This window comes from Oncorhynchus mykiss, chromosome 7 (genome assembly GCF_057628025.1).
Source record: "Oncorhynchus mykiss isolate SJ-2025 chromosome 7, ASM5762802v1, whole genome shotgun sequence".
Taxonomy (NCBI): domain Eukaryota; kingdom Metazoa; phylum Chordata; class Actinopteri; order Salmoniformes; family Salmonidae; genus Oncorhynchus; species Oncorhynchus mykiss.
Genome location: NC_143028.1, coordinates 39,635,997 through 39,659,027, shown reverse-complemented (window position 1 = coordinate 39,659,027; position 23,031 = coordinate 39,635,997). Strand labels below are relative to the sequence as shown.

Genomic DNA, 23,031 nt, shown 5'->3' with positions numbered 1-23,031 from the left:
CAGTCCAACACCCAAGATTGAATGGGTAAGGATGGGCCACAGGCTGCCCGACAGAGCGACGATAGAGAACCATGGGAAACTCCTGAGCATTGACCGGGTCAATGAGGACGACAGTGGGAAATACAGGTGTAAGGCTAAGAACATCCACGGAGAGGCCAACCACTCCTTTGATGTATCAGTGGAAGGTAAGTGGGAAAAATGTACAAAGGTTGAAATAATAGGTTCTTAGTTTGATTATGTGTGTCTGGGAAAACAGCTGTTTAGCTTAAACCACATTTACAGGTTTTACTGTAGGAAAACTCGATAAAGTCTGATATGACAAGTACTTCATAATAGTAACACATTTTCATGAGAAAGAGTGCCACCTACTGTACATTGAGTGAACTGCTGTCCAAGAGGGATTCAAAAAAGTCACCATTTGAGAATTGGCTCCAGGTTGATAGAAAACACAAACATCATTCTGGGAGAGAGTTGTAAACTGTGCTCTGGTTCGCTCACTGCTTCCTGATGTTATGTCTGTCTTTGATGTTGCACTTTCCAGAGCCTCCTAAGTGGGTATCTGAGCCTGAGAGCCAGCTTAGTACGATTGGCTCAGACGTGCAAATCAAGTGCTCTGCCACTGGTACTCCTCAGCCCACCATCCAATGGAGGGTGAATGGAAAACCTCTTAAGGGTATGTTCTCAGTCTACCTCAACAAGGCATGAGTGTCCTATTTCTAGCACTGCAAATTGGTGCACAGCTAATGGATTTCATTGTTGATTGCAGAGGTCCCAGCATCTAACAGAAAGGTGTTGGATGACACCATTGTCTTGCACAACGCCAAATCGATTGACAGTGCCGTCTATCAATGTGAGGCTTCCAACAGACATGGAACCCTACTGGCCAATGCCAATATCATGATCATGAGTAAGTTTATGGTGCTTCGTTGGCTTTACTCTCTACCTCTGAAAATAGCCTCTACTTTCCTCTGAGGCTTGAAGTCCTAATGGTCACAAATAAATAGTTCCTACACAGCCTTCATCATTGTTTTACCGGTCGTGCTCATCCATTCTGTTACCCACTAAGTATGGAATTGTATGATGATGAAAGGGCACTAAAGAATCCAACCAGTTGCTTGACATTGTCATGAGGCAGTGGAAGACTGTCTGTGAGTGGTGGTGTTTCTGGTCTGAAATCCGGCTCTGGCGCCAGAGCCCCTCGGGCCATGGTGAAGGAAGGGTTGTCTGAGCGCCACAGTCCTCCAGCCAGACTACCCACCCACATCCCCTGTCCCTGTTGATCAGCCCGCATGCTCCCAGGCATTTATTTCTATGCTAGCACGTTTCTCTACTCCCTTCAGAATGCAATGCCACAACACTAAAATGTGCTCCTTTTATAAGAGCAGATTAAAAATAAGTGCTCTCTTTGGCTTCTCAGAACTGTCTGGAGTTTGTCGCTGGTGACAAACTAGGAAGTTATTAAGCGGACTGTTTCTGGATTCAAAGTCACAGCTTTTTATTTTGGTTAACAATGGAATGAGACAGACAGGATGTTTTGGTTAGAAATGATAAGACACATTTATTTTAAATTTGGCACTCATTGTTCCACTTGTTTTCATTTTTTATTATTTTTTATTTTATTTTCAAAATTGTATGACAGTCATCGTGACAGTCCAGCCTTTCTTTCAAAAGAAATGGAAGACAGTAACATTTTCACATCACTTGGTCTGCTTGATCAGTCTCCTTAGTTTGAATCTTAGCTATACATTTTAATGGACCTTCTTAGTGTATCTTTGTAACCAATACTGCAGTACAGTCGGAGGGCCATTCCTCAATCCCTCCATATCTGTATGGAAGTTAGAAAATAAATCTCTCTCTCTCTCGTTCATGTCCCAAACCATTATTCATTAACTGGGATGTCTCTCCCCACAGATCTGCCTCCTATGGTCCTGACAGAGGAAGGTCTGGAGTATTCAGCTGTGGAGGGAAAGAGTGTAGTCATGCACTGCAAGGTGTTCAGCTCTCCGCCCTCTATTGTAACCTGGTGAGTAGGCTCTCCCTAACCATAGCCTGGTCCCAGACCAGAATGTGTTTCAGCCAACTCATCCTACTCTTCTTGTCATGTCATCAATCATTGGCTCAAGCCCATACAAATGCTGGACTAGGATTCTCCAGCTCAAACCAGTCCTCTCAGAGGCCAGTAGAGAGCAGTAGATATCAATGTGTCATTACTAGACAGCAATGTGTCAGTGTCATTAGGTAGTTATAAAAATAGTACAGGATCCGTTTCTCTGTTGGTGCACCACTGTTTGCTGTGGAAATGTGCAGAAAGAAAAAACATCTTACACCTCCACAAATACTTTGAGGGGCATTATTGCAGTATCTTCTTAAGTGCTCAGGAAGGTTCCTCTGTAATTGAATGAAATTGCAAGTGGAGACTTTAATTGATTGCTTTACATGTTGTACAGGAACAAGGATGACTCAACAGGGTCTGTGGAGGGACCAAGGTTTACAGTTCACCAGAATGGATCTTTGGAGATCCATAATGTGGAGAAAGAGGACATGGGCCAATACACATGTTACACCAAGAATACTGAAGGGAAGTCTGCTATAACTGCCTTACTGGATGTTAAAGGTATGAAACGAAATACAAGACGGCATGTGTTTAACACACAACTAGGGCCATGTGTTTTTCTAAATACAGTATGTGACCTGACGAGGAACAACTGCCTCATATAGTGTTTCCTGCTAAAGTCACATGGTTAGAAAAAAGAGGGGTCCTAAACACAACTCTTTACATGTAACTTATGCAGTTGTGTGTTTCATCTATCCAAGATCCCACAAAGATATTCCAGGCCCCAGAGGACTTGCAGGTCCTAATAGGAACCACAGCCCAGCTCTCCTGCCTGGCGGTGTACGACAACTCCTTCAGTGGCGACTTTGAGATCGTGTGGGAGAAAGACGATATGGAGATAGCACTAAACCACACTGAGAATTCTGGGTAAGACGACACCTTTCTTATGGTGTCACAGATCCAAGCCTAGCCCAGGAAAGTTCACTTGTTTTTTTTAGATTGCACAGATCAATAGGTTGTCTCTCTTTTTTTTCTGCCGATAGATATTTCTTAGAGGATGGCATACTGCAGATCGTCAACGTCAGCCACAGAGACCATGGCATGTACAAGTGTGTGGCCAGAACTCCAGTGGACCAGGACACTGCCTCTGCACTACTCATAGTGCTGGGTGAGAAAATATGTCAAATACTGTACATCAAAACCTGGTCAATGACCCCGAGCACAACAGAAATGCATAGCATGTCACAATATGGATCCATATGCCGAAGCCAAGCATTCCATGGCGTGGTACACAGAGCAGAACATGATTACACCGTGTGTCTTCAGACCTCAGCTCTGCATTTACAGAACAATGTCTTTACTTCATTTGCATCGCAGTTTTACATTTTGCTTTCTTTCCCATTGGTCAGTCTCTAACTGTGTCATGGTGCTTTTCCAGAGGATAAATCAAATCAAATTGTATTGTATTGGTCACATACACATGATTAGCCGATGTTATTGCTAGTGTAGCCAAATGCTTGTGCTTCTTGTTCCGACACTGCAGCAATATCTAACAAGTAATCTAACAATTCCACAACAACTACCTAATACACTCAAATCTAAGTAAAGGGATGGAATAAGAATATGTACATATAAATATATGGATGAGCCATGGCCGAGCGGCATAGGCAAGATGCAATAGGTGGTATAACAGTATATACATATGGGATGAGTAATGCAAGATATGTAACTGTCATTATTAAAGTGGCATTGATAAAGTGATTAGCGATCCATTTGTTAGTGTCCAATGATTTCAAGTCTGTATGTAGGCAGCAGCCTCTCTGTGTTAGTGATGGCTGTTTAACAGTCTGATGGATACAATGTCTTTGTGTGTTATCAAAGTAATGTCGTTGTGGTGTTTTACAGATGTCCCCGATGCACCTGAGAATTTGGTGCTGTCTGAACACAAGGGCAGAAGTGTGAAGCTCAAATGGATCCCTGGGGATGACCACAACAGCTCAACCACTGGTAATAGTCTGGCTCTGCAAACAAAGTTCAGCTGCTTTGTGTGATTTAGGGAACAGCAGGCCTGTAGTATGTACAATGATAATAACATGGCACATATTTACTAAGAAAATTGAATTAGTTCTTTATTATTGTGTAAGTCTCCTGTCAACATTCCAACACAAATGTGTCGTATTTGTTTGGGGGGAACAAGTTTCCTGCTTAGTGCAGGGTCTGAAGAGTTTGCTACGCAGGTGGCTGTTAGATAAGCAGCCCCTTTGGCAAAGGGCTTGGGCAGATTGGGGTCTGGTCTGTGTGTCTCACCCTGTGAACAGACTTCATTATTGAGTATGAGGAGAGCCAGTGGGAGCCAGGGAACTGGAACGAGCTTCAGAGAGTTCCAGGAAATCACGGTTCGGCAGTCCTCAAACTTTATGGACATGTTGACTATCGCTTTCGAGTGTCTGGAGTCAACGCGGTGGGTAGGGGGCGTCCCAGTGAGCCCACAGAAAGATACAAGACCCCTCCTGCAGGTAGGAAGTCCAGTTATGTTTTATCCTCTGACCGGCCTCTACCGCCCGTTGAACTTTGAAACACTCAAACATCTGAGATAATTGATTTCACTCTTAGGTCTCTCATGTGCACATGTTCACAGGAGATTTATTTAACTAACAATTTCAATTCTGGCGAAATCCATATTTCTTCTCTGCCACCAGCCCCTGACAAGAACCCTGAAAATATTAAAATCGAAGGTCATTTGGCACATGAAATGGATATCAACTGGGAGGTAAGAAACAGAATGGGGTTCCTTTAATGTTCCTTCCCTGCGTACGTACGCACCCCTCCGAGTATTGACTATTTCACAGCACTTACATTTTGGGGAAATCAAAGAATCTCTCTTTATTCATAGAGAAAATAAGCTTTAGTGTTATCCCTCAGAAATAAATCAAATATCCCTGCTTTTGATGTGTCGTATTGTGATGTATAACTTTAGAAAACCTATTTTTGATGGGTCATAGTGAATGGGATAGCTATCAAAGCAGTTCATTGTGAACCTTTCATTAGAAAGTGAAAAGGAATGGAGGAGTACAGTAATACAGTAATAAATTCTGCTTTATTGTAAAAAGATTAATCTCACCCCCACAAATGATCTTCCTGTCCTAGCAGAGTAATGCAACCTGAACTTCTGAATGTATGAGCTCCCTCATTGTTAATGATTTGCTTTTGTGGATAATAGTGTCTTATTCTATTTCCCATCATGGTCAGGCCATTGTGAGGGAAGCGCTAGATCGCTCTATAATCTCTACAGTCTGTGAAGTCCTAGACTGCTCCTTATATCAGAGGGGTGCCTCGCAGCTCCCTGGAGCCAGCACCCAGCCAATTGTCTTATTGTTTTACTGATTTTATATGATCAAATATTAGGATCCATGTGTATGGGCTTGGCCATGATAACCTCAAAATAGCCAGGGATGTAGAAGGAAATATAAAGAGCTCCTTGCTCGATTGTTCAAGTTCCTATTAAATTGTAATAATCTGTGTGTTACTGCTATTCTTACATTCCTCGCCCTTGCAGCCATTGTCCCCCATTGAACACAATGGGCCAGGCCTTGAATATAAGGTGAGCTATAAACGGCAGGATGTGGAGGAGGACTGGCACGAGCATGTGGTGAAAAGACACTCGTTTGTGGTGAAGGGCACTCCCACGTTTGTGCCATATGAGGTCAGGATCCAGGCGAGGAACTACCAGGGATGGGGACCTGAACCCAAAGTGATGACTGGCTACTCTGGAGAGGACTGTGAGTGACTACTGTTGTTTTTTTAAAAATAAAATCTTACAGCCTTGTAAATACAAAGAATGTATGTGAATTTCATAATAATAATACAATTCAGATGTATAAGGCCAGTACCGTATGTACCATTCAGCTTTGTGTGTGGTTGGCTCCAGTCCTTAAAATCTGGACTCTTTCTTCTTTAAAAGTGCTATAGATTTGTGAGCAGAATCCTAACCCACCAGCCAGAGTAGTTGATGAAATCCAATGTTTGCTTTGTGATATAGGCTCGTAGCTTGGTTGAGCGTCACTTTATAGGGCCTATGTACCCTTTCACTCATGCCAAAGTGAAAACTCTCTTTTAGAACCATTTCATTCCATGCACTTTCTTATTTCTATCTTTTATCTTTAGCGCTCTTTTGGATTTGCCCTCAGGATGTAACCTCAGGTCACATGTACCATCTCAACCTTGTTAACAATGTGTTGTCCTCCTTTAGAAGCTTTGTACTCCTTTATTGTCATACTGCCTGGTATCATCGCTTAGGCAATAGCAGTGAGCCCAACACTAGTTCCCCCCTTGGTATATCACGTTATTTAGATTGCAGTCACTGATCTATAGATTATTATTTGATAGAGGTAAAGCTTTGAAGCACCTAAATACTCAACCCTGCCAATACTACACACATGATCTGGTGGATCATACACTGTAAAGCTGAGCTCATCCTTCACATGTTGGGCTGATCTTTACAGTACTCCGTGTGACATACGGGCTGAATGGACTGTGACGTGAGTGTGTTTGGCCCTGCAGTCCCCTCCGCGGCCCCTGATGATGTGGCGGTGGAGGTGATGAACAACTCGCTGGTCAAGGTCAGCTGGACGCGCGTTCACAAGGAAAAGCTGCATGGACATCTGGGAGGCTACAGGGTAATTCCTCAAAACAGCCCTGTAGCTTTAAAGACACAGTTTAAAAGGAGAGACCCTGACCTCGCTGAGTCTTCTGGCCCCCTTACCCAACTCTGTCTCCCTACTGCTGGCAGCTCACTGTTCCCTTACACTCGCGGGAAAAAATACATTTTTCTATTTATGAGCTGTTGTCTTTTTGTCACGTAATTATGATCTGTTAGACCTATAACACTGTCTCCCCTCTGTCATGGCGGTCAGATAAACTGGTGGCGGCTGCGTAGTCTGCTGGACTCAAAGAAGACTCAAGGGAACAAACACACGCTGACATTCCCGGGGGACAGGAACCATGCCATGGTACCAGGGCTCGCGCCCTTCTCTGAGTACAGCCTCATCGTCATGACCTTCAACGGGCGAGGCAACGGGCCAGGCAGCCACGCCGTCAACTTCAAAACTCCCGAGGGAGGTAAGACATGAGGGGAGAGGTCTGGGGTGCCGTGGAACATATTGATTCAGTACCGTCCAGTGGAAGAAGAAAATAACTATCTAGAGACACGATTATTGTGCTACACTGTCAAACTGCTTACTACCTGTATATTCTTTTGTTTCCCAGTTCCAGAGGAAAACCCTGTTTTCAGGGTCACAGATGTTCAGAAGCACACCGTCGCCCTCACCTGGGAACCTCCTCTGGTTGCCAATGGAGTCGTCACAGGATACCGGCTAGAGTATCAGCTAAGTGTGTACAACTCTTTCCTCTTCCCCGTTGAACTGCAGTCTCTTACATGCACCAGCCTACCTTCATTCAAAGGGACCAGCGATTCCTTGATCTTACCACTAGGAGATAATGTTGTGCTTGTGAATGGTGCTCATTGCTGAGCGCGTTGTTAATGAGGTTTTAGAGTTTAGCTCCTACAGCTGGTGTTCAACTTTAGCCCTATTATAGAAATGTGAGAAAATGCGTGCAGAGCTGTGATCCACAGGTTTAAGTCTCAGTGGTTGCATGAGAATATGATCCAATGTGGGGAAACTCAGATTAAAGTAATGAGGCTTGAATACAACTAAATGTTAAATGTATTTTATTGGATGGCATCAGAAAGCATGGAAGTGGATATCCAGTAGGATTTATTGATCGTATAACCCGGAATTGACCCCCTTTGGTGGAAAGAGGGGTCAGTGTCGGGTTGGGGTGTGACACACTGGCCTGTGTGGTGTGTCATGATCCGGCCCCAGCAGCGCTGACCAAGGCCAGCGTGTCACAGCCTTTTAAGGTCTTTGTTAGTGACCCGATACCGTCCACTGGGGCCTTCACCACAACCAACGACCCAGATTAATCCCAAAGGAAACAGTCACTGGACATGACGTGCGTGTGTATGTGCCCCACTCTTCAACCCCTGGCCTGAAACAATAATGATGATGAGGCTAATTACAACGTTTTAAAGACGGCATTGCACAGCAACTCCCACTAAAGGTTTGGGATTTTGCCGCTGCACAAGAGGGCCAAACGTGTCATGCTGTATTTCAGAAGAAGGGACGTTTACATTGTGCAAGTGTGATGAAGCTGATGGACTCTTTTGAAGTGAGTGGTCTTTGAAGTCCCCTTGAAGGAACTCATGTGTGAAATGTTGAGGATAATGCACACAGCTGTCAGCATGGCACCGGGAGGAAGCACCAGAGGAATTTAAAGGCTGCTGCACAGCTGTTCCAGGGCTAAGCCCAGCTTCTTAGAGGGCCTTGCTAACTACATTTTTCACAGGTTTCACAGAAACCTACACTGTTACACTGAGGGCCAGTTCCACCGCTAGGGAGGGCTGAACCAACTCACAATGCAGATCACATGTTGTACATTCTTACATAGCGTGGTCATGTATTCATCAAACCCCCAAGATATCATGTGTCCTTTTCAAATGATCTATCATGGGCTTCTTTTCTCCTTGGTGTTTCAGAGAGACACCTCTGTGTCCATTTTATATAGCAACACAATGTTTAATCCAGTCTATGTGTGTGTTTAGTCAACGACACAGAGGAGGTGGGTGTCCTGCAGTCGATGGACATCAGCAGCCCGGACACCACCTCGTGTGTCCTGCGGAACCTCGAGGCCGTCAGCAGGTACAAGTTCTACCTGCGCTCCTGCACCAGGGTGGGCTGTGGGCCCCAGGTCAGCGAGGAGAGCACCACCACACCTGTAGCGCGTAAGTCACAAAGGCCAGGATGTTGCCTGTGCAGATGGGGGATGCTGGAGGAGGTTCTATAGGGAGAGAAAGGGGGCATGGATTTAGGGTTGGGGGTAATGGTGAGATGTGATAGCCAGACTTTGGGATGAGGTACTCTGTAGATGACCAAGCCGTTTCAGTAATGTATTAGCTCAGGGAATATGATACTGGCTCCATCTGCCAGGCTTTTCATATCTCTATCTAAGTAATTTTTGTGGTTAAACAATATCATAAGGGTGTGAGAAGGGGATTCATTCATCATTGTCATAAAAGAGCAAGTGTTTATTGATTTAAAAGGGAAAGCAAGCTATGAAACAACCAGCTGGAGAAGAGATTTGCCTTCGGCAAGTGAAACTGTATATTTTCTATATAATATTGTATTATTATATAGGAATTGGTAAGGTAAGTCAATTGCCCGCCATTGCAGTATGTTTGGTTCATGCACATGATACATCATTTTCATTGTATAACGCAGTATATGTCATTTCTACTTCACACAAGTAATATGTACCCTTCTGAGTCTGTGGGAGTGTAGATAAGGGGGTGGCACCAGTCAAATATAATTATAATCTAATGAAAATAAGCAAGTGCACTTGAATTTGTAATGGAGAGTCTGTACTGTACTCTGAGGTGCCACAACACACACAGCCTCTGTCCAACAATAGTAATAATTCATTTGGTTCCTCTCTAATAGCATATTTTAGTAATTTAGCAGACGTTCTTATCCAGAGCATCTTACATGAGCAATTAGGGTTAAGTGCCTTTCTCAAGGTCACATCGACAGATTTTTCACCAAGTCCGCTCAGGGATGCAAACCAGCGACCTTTGTGTTACTGGCCCAACGCTCATAACTGATAGGCCACCTGCATTGTAAGGGCTTTCACGTTGAAATAAATGTACAGTATAACAAAACATAGCATCCTATTCAATCTCAGTAAGCAGGCTTCTGGGATGAATTAAAAACATCAAATTTGGTGTGCTGCGAGAATGCATGTTTAGATTGGTTTACTTATTTTTTTATTTAACCTTTATTTAACTAGGCAAGGCAGTTAAGAACAAATTATTATTTACAATGACGGCCTACCCCGGCCAAACCCGGGCCAATTGTACACCGCCCTATGGGACTCCCAATCACGGGCCGGTTGTGATACATATCCTGTAAATGTTTCTTCGTCTGTCCCCATAAGAGAACCCTACTTCATTTACACACATTTATGTAGGGTAACATTTTGTGTCTTTTTCATGCTTATGTTGCGGTTGGTGTCTGCATATGCTTTCCCTATGCCATGCAAATGTACACTGAGCAAAAATATAAACGCAAAATGTTGATCCCATGTTTCATGAGCTGAAATAAAAGATTGCAAAAATGTTCCATAATCACAAAAAGCTTATTTCGCTCAAATTTTCGGAACAAATTCGCTTACATCCCTGTTAGTGAGCATTTGTCGTTTGCCAAGATAAACCATCCACCTGACAGGTGTGGGATATCAAGAAGCTGATTAAACAGCATGACCATTACACAGGTGCACCTTGTGCTGGTGACAATAAAAGACCACTCTAAAATGTGCAGTTTTGTCACAAAACACAATGCCACTGATGTCTCCAGTTTTGAGGGAGCATGCAATTGGCATGCTGACTGCAGGAATGTCCACCAGAGCTATTGCCAGATAATTGAATCTTAATTTCTCTACCATAAGACTCCACGTCCAACTGGCCTCACAACCGCAGACCAAGTGTATGCCGTCGTGTGGGCAAGCGGTTTGCTAATGTCAACGTTGTGAACAAAGGGAAACAAATGCATTTTATTGATGGCAATTTGAATGCACAGAGATACCGTGACGAGATCCTGAGGCCCATTGTTGTGCCATTCATCCGCCACCATCACCTTATGTTTCAGCATGATAATGCAAGGCCCCATGTCGCAAGGATCTGTACACAATTCCCTGGAAGATGAAAATGTCCCAGTTCTTCCATGGCCTGCATACTCACCAGACATGTCACACATTGAGCATGTTTGGGATGCTCTGGATCGACGTGTGCGACAGTGTGTTCCATTTCCCGCCAATATCCAGCAACTTCGCACAGACATTGAAGAGGAGTGGGACAACATTCCACAGGCCACAGTCAACAGCCTGATCAACTCTGCGATGGAGATGTGTCGCGCTGCATGAGACAAATGGTAGTCACACAAGCTACTGACTGGTTTTCTGATCCACGCACCAAACTTAAAAAAAAAAAAAGGTATCTGTATTCCCAGGCATGTGAAATCCATAGATTAGGGCCTAATGAATTTATTTCAATTGACTGATTTCTTTATTTGAACTGTTACTCAGAAAGATCTTAGAAATTGTTGCATGTTACAGTTGTTTTTATTGTTCAGTATATTTAAGGCGTTTAACTTATGCTATTGAACATAATGTCAACAACTTTCAATACATGTACCTGCTTGGCAATGCTTTCCTTTTTTCTTTTTCCTCTCTTCACCAGCTTCAACAGCGGTATCCACTGTCAACTTCAGTATGTAGATTTCTGTTCATGTGCAGTAAAAAACAACCACTGTAGTCTAACGCTGTCGCAAGTCACGCCCTCGGGTATATTAACTATGTTGATGTATTACTGTATGAGTCGGCAGTTCATTAGTTGTATCACATCCTTGGTGGATAGTTGAGTAGAACTGTAGCTCTCTCTCTCTCTTTCCATTTCTGAGAAAGACTCGTGCTATTCTTTTCATATAGCTGTTAGCATGATTTCTGTCAACTATAGTTTCTTTAACATAGACTAGCTGTGAGAGCATGAATATGGATAAAGGGCTGATAAACGGGGTGGGAGGTGACAGCTCCAGACAGCTCCTGGCCCTGCCTGGCTCCATGGTTGAATGGGTCAAGCAGGCATTTAGCAAAAGTTACTGAATCTGATGTCGGCAACAATTAAGACCTTTTTAATATTTCACACAAATACGAAACTAAAATGATGCGGATACTCCTCTCATCTGTGAATAATTGCCCTTGTCTGTTGCGTGCCCTTGCCATCAGCGCTGAGCACTCTGATGCCTCCTTTCATTAGTAGACCAATACAGACTCCCCTGTTTTCAGACAAAGTTTGTGGTTTTCTCTGCAATAACAAATGGTAATGAGTATCCTGATTATAAATTCATATGAATCCGATCTCATTAGTGAATCTCTAAATGAATATTGACTTGTGTTCTAACAACGGCAGGATCAATGCCACCTGTATTACAAAAGCAACGGGATCAAATTAAGCTTTAAGTGCAACATACAGGAAGGATATCAGACAGGCATCTCTATTGTAGTGTCATTCAGTGTTCAAATGATGGCGTCTTTGCCTCAAACTGAACAGTGGAATAGTCACTTCCTGTAGTACAAATGATTACCAATGATCATATCTAGCCAGAAATGACACCTTGTTTCCTAGTTCTTTGATGGTATGCATTGCTCTGTAGTAGTAACCACCCTGACTGGTCATTATAGTAGACATATCTGTAGACTAGAAACTAATGTCAGTTCACTTTACCTATAGTTGTAGTGTACTAACAATTCTACTAGTAGTCAGTAGACAGTAGCTCCCCCTCCTTCACTCCAAAAAATAGCCAATAATCTCAAGATCTGTCTTTCTTTTCAGGCCAGTCTGCCTCCCCCTCACCTCCAAGCACTGCAGTCTCCCACGTGTCCAATGCCACCCATTCCAACATAGGTATTCATATCACCAATTGTGCTCCGTATGGTCATGATAGTCATAGGTGGAAAAACTGTCAACTCTAGTGATCGCTATGACACAAATCCTCTATTTTGAGCTTAACTTCAATCAATGAAAAACTAGCCTCCGCATCGATGTTGAGTTAAAGTCCAGCAAACGGCTCAACAAGCTCATCAACAGACAGTCACGTTATTGAATCTATTCCATACCCGGAGGTGTGAGTGTAGTGTGTTGTAGTTCAAATAGAGCAAATATGTCTAATTGTCAAGGATTGATTTTTTGGGGGGCCCAGTCCTCTTTTACACAGCAGAATATTGACCAAACAGTCACCTGAACATTTCCATGTAACCTTCAACTGGGTAACCAACAATAGTGCTGTGGGGCAAGCAAATGTCCATAGCACCATTTGAGCTGAGGAAAGTGTCGGCTTAGCCAGGCAGAGTGAGGAGGAGGTGTGAGCTCTTAAAGAGACGGTAATATTTAGGGGACTGAGATAAGTGGATAAATTGAAAGCTGTTGAAAGCTGTAGATCAGAATATTTCTGTGTACTGGGGCACTCCTTTTATAGAACTCCCTGACTTTGAAGAGCCATCTTTCAGGCATTGTGGCAGGGCCAGGGCTGCGCTCCCTGCTGTGACAGCAGATGCTTTCTGCAGCCTTTAATACCAGGCTGAGCAGCGCGGTGACAAACACGCCAAGCCCTGGGATATTTTTAGTCAGGCCCCGTGTCACTTAGTCATCATACTAAGCGAATGATGGGAATTACCATAGTTACGAAGTCATACATCAGCATTACCCACGGTGTGTCATTTGTGCTCACAGGGATGGGCAGCACAGACACAGGTGTCCTTGTGTACTGAATTATCACCTGAGAAAATAGTAACACCTGAGCAGGAGACAGTCACAGATTTGCATGTATGCCTGAGGGAAATGAAGGGGATTGGTTGCTGTTGACCGGGTCAAACCATAGCTTTCTTTTACCAACTTTAGCAATATGGAGTGATGCATGATTCTCACCATCACTCCAGGTGCAGTGGTTCTTTGATTTATTCTTGGAGTATCAGAGTCTTCAGAGTCTTTATTAGTCTGTTGTTGTCTAATGTATTCACCACAGTGTACCTGAGTACAGTGTACCTGCAGTGAGGCAAAGGGACTTACTAACCTCTGATATTTAACATTCCCACTGAAGTGTTTACTGTTGTAGAAGAAAAGCTACATTTTGTGCTTGGACCCTTCTACATGAACCCCTCCACATCTTAAACATGTTCTCCATAGGGGTCTGCACACTGATTGTACAAGACATTATAATATTGTGTATTTTTTGCCCTGAGAACAGCCTCGATTTGTCCTTTGGGGGGTGGACCATTCTTGACACACACGGGAAACCCAACAGCATTGCAGTTCTTGACACACTCAAACCGACTACCATACCCGTTCAAAGGCACTTCAATCATTATATTGCTCTGAATGGCACACACACAACCCATGTCTCAATTGTCTCGAGGCTTAAACATGCTTCTTTAACCTGTCTCCTCCCCTTCATCTACACTGCTTGAAGTGGATTGAACAAGTGACATCAATAAGGGATCACATCTTTCACCTGGATGCACCTGGTCCGTCTGTCATGGAAGGAGCAGGTGTTCTTAATGTTTAGTACACTCAGTGTACAGTACATATGTATTGCAGCAGGGTAAATCTATCTGATTTGAAAAGGGAGAGCAGTCAGTGGTATTGCTTAAGAAAATGAACACGCGGAGTCAATAAGCAGGGTTTTGCTTTGTTCTTTCGTCTGCAGGTTTCAGTGGATGCGTGCTATCTATAGATTTCCATTCAGCTCTGCGGACTTTCCTTGTCAAAACATTTCCATATCATTCTTGTTTTCCTTTGGCAATTTCATTACAATTGATTCATGAAATACTGTTGATAAGCCTTCACTCTGTGTCCTACAGTAATATTAGGAATGAAACACATAAGCAAATGGATTGACTTAATCAACAACTCTCTGGCCAGCTTCCGATCCAATGTTGTTGTTTTTTGGTGTGGATGTAAACTGTCTTCTCGTTACTGTCCTTTACTAACCCTGTTCTGCCCTTTCTCCCCTTTCCCCCCCTCATCTGTCTGTCAGTCCCAGCCCTGTTGAATATTAGTTCCTCAGTTAGTGACAACTTTGCAAATATCAGCTGGATTCCAGGAAGCGAACAAACCGATTCAGAGTTTTATGTTGCATATGTGAACAACCGTAAGCACATATTACTTCTCTGTCCATTTGTAGTCTATTTTACAGTGATACATGTTTAAGGTGATTTTGAATGTATTGGTAACATCTGAGAAATCTGTATTCCATATCACCGTTAACGTTACATGCTAGAAATGTTGTTCTGTGTTATTTCATCGAACGCTCTGTAAGTAAACTTTAACCCTTGAACCTTCGCCCCTCATGAGTACTAACCCTCCCTGATTGTGCACCTTATAGGTAAAGGTAACTGGAAGATCTCTGAGGCAGTAAACACCTCTAAGACTTTCCACATCATTGAGGGGCTGGAGCCTGGGACTGCGTACACTGTGCGCCTTATGACTAACAACTGGGTTGATAATTCTAGTATTTTTGAAGATGTAATCAGGACCAGGGATAAAGGTGAGCAGGGATGCCACAAGAAAAGAAGCAAACTCCCCCCCCCCCCCCCCCCCCTCATCCAACCCCCCACCTACATCAGCACCACAACCAATTGATGTCTTATTGAGTACTAGGTCTATGCAGGTGCACCATTGTCCTTGAACGTGTCTCAAGGTGTCATGCATGGTTTTCTCAGTGTCAATAGGATCCCCCCCCCCCCCCCCAAAAAAAAAAAAAAAAAAAAAAATTCTGTGTGACTTGGTGAATGAATTTCTGTTTGAACAGCCTCTTCAGTTGATTAATTAGACAAGGGGATTAGCTGTTTAATATTAATACGGGTACATTTCCATTTCAGCGTAACCTGCTGCCTCTCTGCCTCTGCATCAGATAGACTTTGTCGATGTAAACATTCAATTAAGTGTCCTCGGGAAAGGCAGGGTCAAGTCAATGTCAAAGAGTTGTGTTGTTGTTCTCCTCAGGTCTGGCAAGCATCCATGGAGGAATCTCCACCCAGGGCTGGTTCATCGGGCTGATGTGTGCCGTGGCTGTCCTCACACTCATTGTGTTAATCGCCTGCTTTGTCAACAGAAATAAAGGAGGGAAATATGCTGGTAGGTGCTCACTCTCAAACACACACACACACACACACACACACACACACACACACACACACACACTGCACCTTATGAATGTTAACTAATCATTACACAAGGCATCATTATATTTCCATTTAGAGTTCTCGTTACAAAAGAGAAATGATACATCACTCTGGACACCGTTATAGATATACTTAAGCTGATGTGTTATTATTTGTAGAAATATACATCACACCACTGCTCAAAATGTCAACGCTGATATATTTAGAGTATAATGGGAACTTGAATTAATGGGAGCATATGCATTTGTATTCATAACATTTAAATACAGCATATCATATTTGGAATATGCTGAATTTGAATAACAAAGCATACAATGCAGAAAATACACAGAAGATATGCAAATGTTATGGTCACATGCCAGTGGTGGGGTGATGCCATAAGGACCAGCCAGGGTATCTTAATGCCAGTCCTGTCTGTGGGGGATGGGGGGGATTTTACAGTACCTTTCATCTTTATACACTTATTGGTCTCAGCTAATCGCTTATCATGTCAGAAAGACAGTCTAAATCACAGGGCTTTGTTCTGTGTTGCCTTCATTAAGCACTACCTCCTGCACTTTCACTGATAGTAAGCTTCCCACTTTGAAATGAGGATTTAGTTGTTACTCATATTGTAAATGTTACTGACATCAAGCACTGAGTATGGTATTACTTCAGAATGTGAGAGAACTTGTAAGGCGTTTTAACAGAACATTATTGTGTCTTCATCAAGCATTACAATAAAAAATACAAAATAAAATAAACACTTGTGCGAAAAAACAAATTACAGCAATTTTTTTACCACATGAGTCAGACACGTGGTTTTCGGACACTGCATGGATTTTTGACATGTCCATTTTTCATGTTTATTTTTCATGTGACATGTTTCATTAGAACCCGTGTCTCCAACGGGAGAAGCCAACGTCATGACCATTAAACCAAGCGAGTCGACACTTTTTCTCTTCCAATGTATATTTATTATACATTTCTCACAAGCTCTGAATATTGACTGTTCAATTCAGAATAGGGCAGTCAAACATTTAACATTTTTGTCAAGTTGCTGTAATTTAAGATGCTTTTATAAAAAGCATTGACGTCTTGATTTTGTCCAAAGTAACAGTTAGCAAAATCAGCTAAATTGATAAAGCACACTTTCTTTAACCTCAATTTCAACTTGTTTTGACTTAGCATGGTTGTTTTTAGCTGTATCGAGGATGTATTTTGGATGATTCAGTGTATTTTGATTAATGCAATTAATCACGATTTTAACTTGAGTTTAACTGATTAACTCTGACAGCCCTAATTCCAAATCAAAAGTATCCGTTTACATTCATTCCAAAAACAAACAAACACACACTTTCAAATACATAAAAATCCCCTTTAGGCCTGTTTATTAAATGTAACAAAAACCAATGGACAGTTAACAATAGCAAGCGAAAAATAGCTAAATAGGACAACATCGAAGGCTAGCTATCACCTATCACTAAGCTAGCTAGCGTTTTTTTAGTTAGCATACAACCATTGGATACAAATTTCATAAAACCTTCTAAAATACAAATCATTAGAGTGATTAATATGTAGACATGTAAATACACTCAATATGAGCCCTTGTTTATAAAGATAACAACAATATCCTCTGAAATGCCATGTTGTTCTCGTTGACTTGCACACAAAAGTGAACTAGCTAGCTAGTTACTTAGCTTGGCTACACTCATGTGAATGGGAGAATCTTACTTGTTTAAACAAGGGCTCATATTGAGTGTATTTACATGTGTACATATTAATCACGCTAATGATTTGTATTTTAGGTTACTATTTATTACATTTGAATCCATTGATCACATGCTAACGACACAAGTGTGGTGACAGGTAGCCTAGTGGTTAGTGCGTTGGGCCAGTACCCGAAAGGTTGCTAGATCGAATCCCTGAGCTGACAACGTAAAAATCTGTTTTTCTGCCCCTGAACAAGGCAGTTAACCCACTGTTCCTAGGATGTAATTGCAAATAAGAATTTGTTCTTAACTGACTTGCCAAGTTAAATAAAGGTAAAAAAAAAATATATATATATATATATATATATATATATATATATATAACCAGGATAAATAATTATGAGACACAGAGAGCGGTCTTCTCTGTTCTTTTCACTGGGCTTCTTCCAATGGTCATGGACCAACACTCTTGCGGCAGTAACACTCTGAATGCCTCTCCCTAGTGGTAGCGCTAAGTATACATGTATATCAATGCAACACCATGGAGGACTAATAATGGAGTGGATGGCTCAGAAAACAGAAATAATTGTTTTTAACTTGAATTATTATACTCAGATAGGCATGTGGAGTTTTCTTAGATGTGAAATTGCAAATGTGATTTTAATGGGATTGTTTTTAACATGTGAACTTGCAATTCCACATGTGAAGGTGAGATTTACACATAGAGTTTTCTTACATGTAAAACTGCAAATGTGAATTTCACACGTTGAAGGTCCAATGCAGCTGTTTTTATCTTAATAGCAATAATTTATGGTTAACAATTAAATACTTTACTGTGATTGTTTTCAATTCAAATAGGCAAAAAGAAAAATGAGCAAAGAGCAATTTCTCAAGCAAGAATTTTGCTAGGACTGTCTGGAAGTGGTCTGAGTGGAAAGGGGAAAACTGGAAACTAGCAGTTATTGGCAGAGAGGTTTGGAAATCTCTTTCTCATTGGTCTAATAACTAATTTACCACCTGGTGATGTCACCCGGCAGGCCAAAAAATCCATCCCACCATAACAGACTGATATTTCAGGCTGTCTTTTCAAACAGCTCTTACATTAAAATGGCATCGTCACCATTTTCACAATTTCAAAGTAGCATTCCAACCTGTGTACAAAACATTATGAACAGGCTTTTTCTATGGCATAGACTGGTGAAAGTTATGATCCCTTATTGATGTCACTTGTTAAATCCCCTTCAATCACTGTAGATGAAGAGGAGGAGACAGGTTAAAGAAGGATTTTTAAGCCTTGAGGCAATTAAGACGTGTGTGTGTGTGTGTGTGTGTGTGTGTGTGTGTGTGTGTGTGTGTGTGTGTGTGTGTGTGTGTGTGTGTGTGTGTGTGTGTGTGTGTGTGTGTGTGCCATTCAGAGGGTAAATGGACAAGACAAAATATATTGTGAAATTTAAACTCAACATGTGAAAGCAGCCATTTCACCTGTTTTTTTGGTAAGGGAAGGTAAAAAAAACTGTTATGGAATGTTATACATGGTACCCTAAATAAGTATCTTTCTCTCTGAGCAGTAAAGGAGAAAGAGGACCTCCACCCAGACCTTGAATCCCAGGGTATGCATGATGACACCTTCTGTGAATACAGGTAAATCACACCTCCAACCACCATTGCATCGAGAATTCATTGTACCCAATGTTTTGATTTGTATCACATCATATAATTAATCATCATATAATCATATAATTCTATCTGTGCATTTCTCCTGATTTAAAAGAAAACCCCACATGCATGAGCTATACACGGACCCTCACAGACATCCCTGTTCGAGACATGCGATGTGCTGAGTAGCATGTATGCTTTAACATGTATGTGGTAAACAGCAACTGTTGTTGTTGACGAATTCGTGATGTCGATGTGGTATCACCCTATATGGTGCATTGTGATTAGGTAGACGTGTGGTGGTAGAGCTCAGCTCATTAGCAGTAACAGCCTCATTGTTCAGATGTTACTAATTGTTTCTGAATGGAGCTCAATGAAGGATGGCTGCCTGGCCGCAACACAACCTAGCAGGAGGCTAAAAACCAATCTGTGTAATTGAATGCAGCTCATCTCCGGGGCAATAATATCTGTGCTCAATTCATTAATCCTCCACTGGTCCGATTCAGAACACACTCAAAGAATGCAACTCAGAGACCCGCACACCACTCCAATCAGTAGTCTCACACTCAGAACCTAAATTGAATCAAAAGTAGCCTAGACATCTTTCGCCATATGGTCACGGTAAAGTTGAGAACTAGAGTGGTGTGTGTGGTTCTTAAAATATGTGGCCCCCAACGTCAGACCACGGGAAAGCACATTTCTTGTATGTTTGCTCCAAAATCTGAAGCACACTATAATTGTACACTACAACAGCCCGACATCCACATCAATACCCTGTCGTCTTTAAATCATCCCATTCATTGTCACATACAGTACATGGATATACTGTACATGTAGAGTTGAAGTACTCTTGACATATTTGATCATTTTTCCTCTGTCCATCAGTCAGAGGTAGACATTGCTGCCAGAATCACCGAAGCTCTTCATTGAAGCTTTATGGGTTCAAACCTGCTTGTGTCCCTGTCCTCACCAGTAAAGCCTATTGAGTTAAGCCATGAGTGAAATTAGGTGGATTTTAAATCCCCTGTTTTTGTGCCATCGACACAGTGACAACGATGAGAAGCCACTGAAGGGCAGCCAGCACTCTCTGAGCGGACAGATCAAAGCAGAGGACAGTGGGGACAGCCTGGTGGACTATGGGGATGAGGACGCCCAGTTCAACGAGGATGGCTCCTTTATCGGCGAGTACGCTGGACGCAAGGAAAAAAGGGTGTCCATGGAAGTCAAAGGAACCACCAATCAGAGCAAAGCGTAAGAGAAAGGAAAAGGGGCCATCATCCATCCTTAGGACAACACTTTCATCAGACTGGTCGAGGGGTGGGGGGCGGCGGGGGGGGGGGGGGGGGGACTTAATAAAGGAAGTACATGACATCCATACCAAGCAGAATCTCATGTGAAATGTAATTTGTCATTGTCAGCTACACTGCCATCTTCATTTTATAAAGCTTGTCCTTTTATCAAACTGTAACAGAATGCATCATTTCGAAATGTATATATTATTGTATGTGTGGAGATGTTTTATATTACCGCAAATCAGTGAAAACCTTTGAGGCTTTTGCATTTTTTTGTCAAATGCAACAACTGTTTGTAATCCACTCAAATATAAAAGGAAGAAAATAAGAACTCCAGTCCACATTGCTCCTTGTGTTATACTGCCAGGTCTTTTAGCAAACACGTGTATGTGAGCATATGATGTCTGTCTTGTTCAGTTGAAGCAAATATTATTGACATTTTATATTTGAAATGCATTCATTAAATATGATTTTAATATGTGTACAAAAGCTGTTTATTAACTTATTTCCTGGTTTTATACATGACAAAATAATACAAAATGGATGCCTCAGTTTTATCACATGATGAAATACACAAAAGACCCAAGGCAGGTGGGTCGTTCCACTTATTAGGTGCCTTTTGAGTAGTGTAATTTGGTAAACATATATTTTTTTACCTCATTTTAATATTGTCATAAAGACCAAATGTTCAACTTAATAAAAAAAACACTTTTTCCCCATCTCAATGTTTTTTTTAAATAAAACTATAGTAAGTGCCTATTAAATGCCAAATAAAGTAACAGGGTTGACCGTAACAGGGTTCATCTTAAAACTTCATCTTAAATCAGCCATGAATCCCCTTGTGACTGGGGGGAAATAAGCTTGTTGTGTGCAACAGGGAGGGGCAATTGAATGCAAGATTCACAAAGAAAATGTAATTGTACAAAAATGGCTCGCCTGTTGATCTATGTGCTACAGGGTTAATGTGTTCTGCTCGACGCGCTCAGTTTTCCTCCACAAAGACCGGAAAATGTCCGAAAAGAGTAGAAACGGCTCACCTGCATTTACACTGTAATTTGACTATTAGATGTTCACTGTTTCTTTTGAAAAAAATATTTGAAAAGGAATAGTTTCACTATATTTAAACAAAGAGTTCAGTTCACATAACAGGGTTGACATTAAAATGACAGACAGTTTTTTTTTTTGTTAAGCTTAAGATGAATTACTAATCACATGAAATAAATAATCATCATCAGAAATGAGTGTCAAAGCAACAAAATAACTAGGGCTTTACAATGATGGTGAAAACTTGGAGAATGTTGGGGTTAAGTGGATTAAAGTCACAGAGGATGCTCAGAGCGACATGAATTGTATGTCTATTCATATAAAAAAAAATCTGATTTATTGAATTTCCCATGTGGTCTATATTGAAGGCTACTTCATTTACTATAACAGGCAATTCAATATTTGTGCACAATTTCTACTTAATATATCAAAGGGACACAAAAGGCACTCATATCATGGAACGACCCAGATGCTCTGAGAACTCCTCTCAGTTGATAACAGGAAGGTACTTATACTGTTGTTGTGGACATTTCTGATACAATTTCCACGGCGAGGCTGTGATTCAGTGGTTTTATGCGCCAGCTTGCTACAACATGCAGACAATTATCAACCGAGTAACCGCTTGATCTATTCTAGTTCATCAAAATACCAATTAAAGCGTGGCTTAATGTTGTCCCAATGTCCATAGAACAACCTTGCTCATTACAACTTGCATGCCATTTTAGACACTGCCATTCAACTCCCAAAAAAAAACAAATCACAGTCGTAAGCCTGTTTTTAAAGTCAACCTAAACGTTAAACACGACATTCGCCTTCTATTGCATCTTTGTACAAAAAAAAACAAAAAATGTACAGCTATTGCATGTGTTTCAGAACGTTTGTGGATGTTTTTGATGTTATTAAATTGTTTCACTTTTCATAACCGTTGGCCATGGACTGACTGTCCGTCTTTAAACTGTACATGTAAAGAACACTTCCACTCTTCAATATAAACAATTTGTGCTTTGGGGTTTGTGATACACTGAACCACCTGCTGAAAGCTTTGCAATGCCGTTATAACATCTACTGGTAGGGATGCAGTGCATGACTATGTTACAACTGTGGTAAGTGTTCTGTCTGTTGTAAATAATGCATAACACTATTGGGACATGATTGTATATACTTTGTGTGGGGTTAGTTCTGTTACTGAAATGTACTGCATATCTACAGTGATCACTCAATTACATGTTTACCTCTATGTGCCAAATTGTCCAGGAGCGTCTCTAATTCATGGATTCTGGAATGCATATGTTTCTTCAGCTTTGAGTTTAGAACATGTATTGACTTCATCAGGTGCTAATTAGCGAGAGAATCCCCCCCCCCCCAGTCTGCCAATCATTACAGACTTCAAGTCAGAAGTGTGTGGGGGGGGGGGGGGGGGGGAACGTTTATCTGAAAATAAATCACT

General features: G+C 41.7%; 1 protein-coding gene across 25 annotated transcripts in view; it reads left to right on the top strand.

The window, feature by feature from the left end:
* The window catches only part of chl1b (cell adhesion molecule L1-like b), a 78,495-nt gene extending 55,990 nt beyond the window's left edge, over window positions 1-22,505 (top strand). For 7 of the 25 annotated variants that reach the window (XM_036983337.2, XM_036983339.2, XM_036983338.2 and 4 more), the window contains 22 exons: window positions 4-185; window positions 542-673; window positions 767-907; window positions 1,912-2,023; window positions 2,448-2,614; window positions 2,815-2,980; window positions 3,097-3,221; window positions 3,959-4,060; window positions 4,372-4,569; window positions 4,753-4,823; window positions 5,610-5,832; window positions 6,614-6,729; window positions 6,967-7,171; window positions 7,319-7,441; window positions 8,715-8,894; window positions 11,403-11,432; window positions 12,555-12,626; window positions 14,755-14,868; window positions 15,103-15,264; window positions 15,723-15,854; window positions 19,161-19,233; window positions 20,296-22,505. In XM_036983337.2, coding sequence (XP_036839232.2) covers window positions 4-185; window positions 542-673; window positions 767-907; window positions 1,912-2,023; window positions 2,448-2,614; window positions 2,815-2,980; window positions 3,097-3,221; window positions 3,959-4,060; window positions 4,372-4,569; window positions 4,753-4,823; window positions 5,610-5,832; window positions 6,614-6,729; window positions 6,967-7,171; window positions 7,319-7,441; window positions 8,715-8,894; window positions 11,403-11,432; window positions 12,555-12,626; window positions 14,755-14,868; window positions 15,103-15,264; window positions 15,723-15,854; window positions 19,161-19,233; window positions 20,296-20,503 — 3,034 coding nt within the window. In that variant the 3' untranslated portion in view covers window positions 20,504-22,505. Of the gene's footprint in view, window positions 1-3; window positions 186-541; window positions 674-766; window positions 908-1,911; window positions 2,024-2,447; window positions 2,615-2,814; window positions 2,981-3,096; window positions 3,222-3,958; window positions 4,061-4,371; window positions 4,570-4,752; window positions 4,824-5,609; window positions 5,833-6,217; window positions 6,499-6,613; window positions 6,730-6,966; window positions 7,172-7,318; window positions 7,442-8,714; window positions 8,895-11,402; window positions 11,433-12,554; window positions 12,627-14,754; window positions 14,869-15,102; window positions 15,265-15,722; window positions 15,855-19,160; window positions 19,234-19,363; window positions 19,455-20,295 lie in introns of those variants that run through there. The other 18 variants (XM_090242308.1, XM_090242310.1, XM_036983343.2 and 15 more) reach the window with 8 other exon arrangements.
* Window positions 22,506-23,031: the final 526 nt, after the last annotated feature.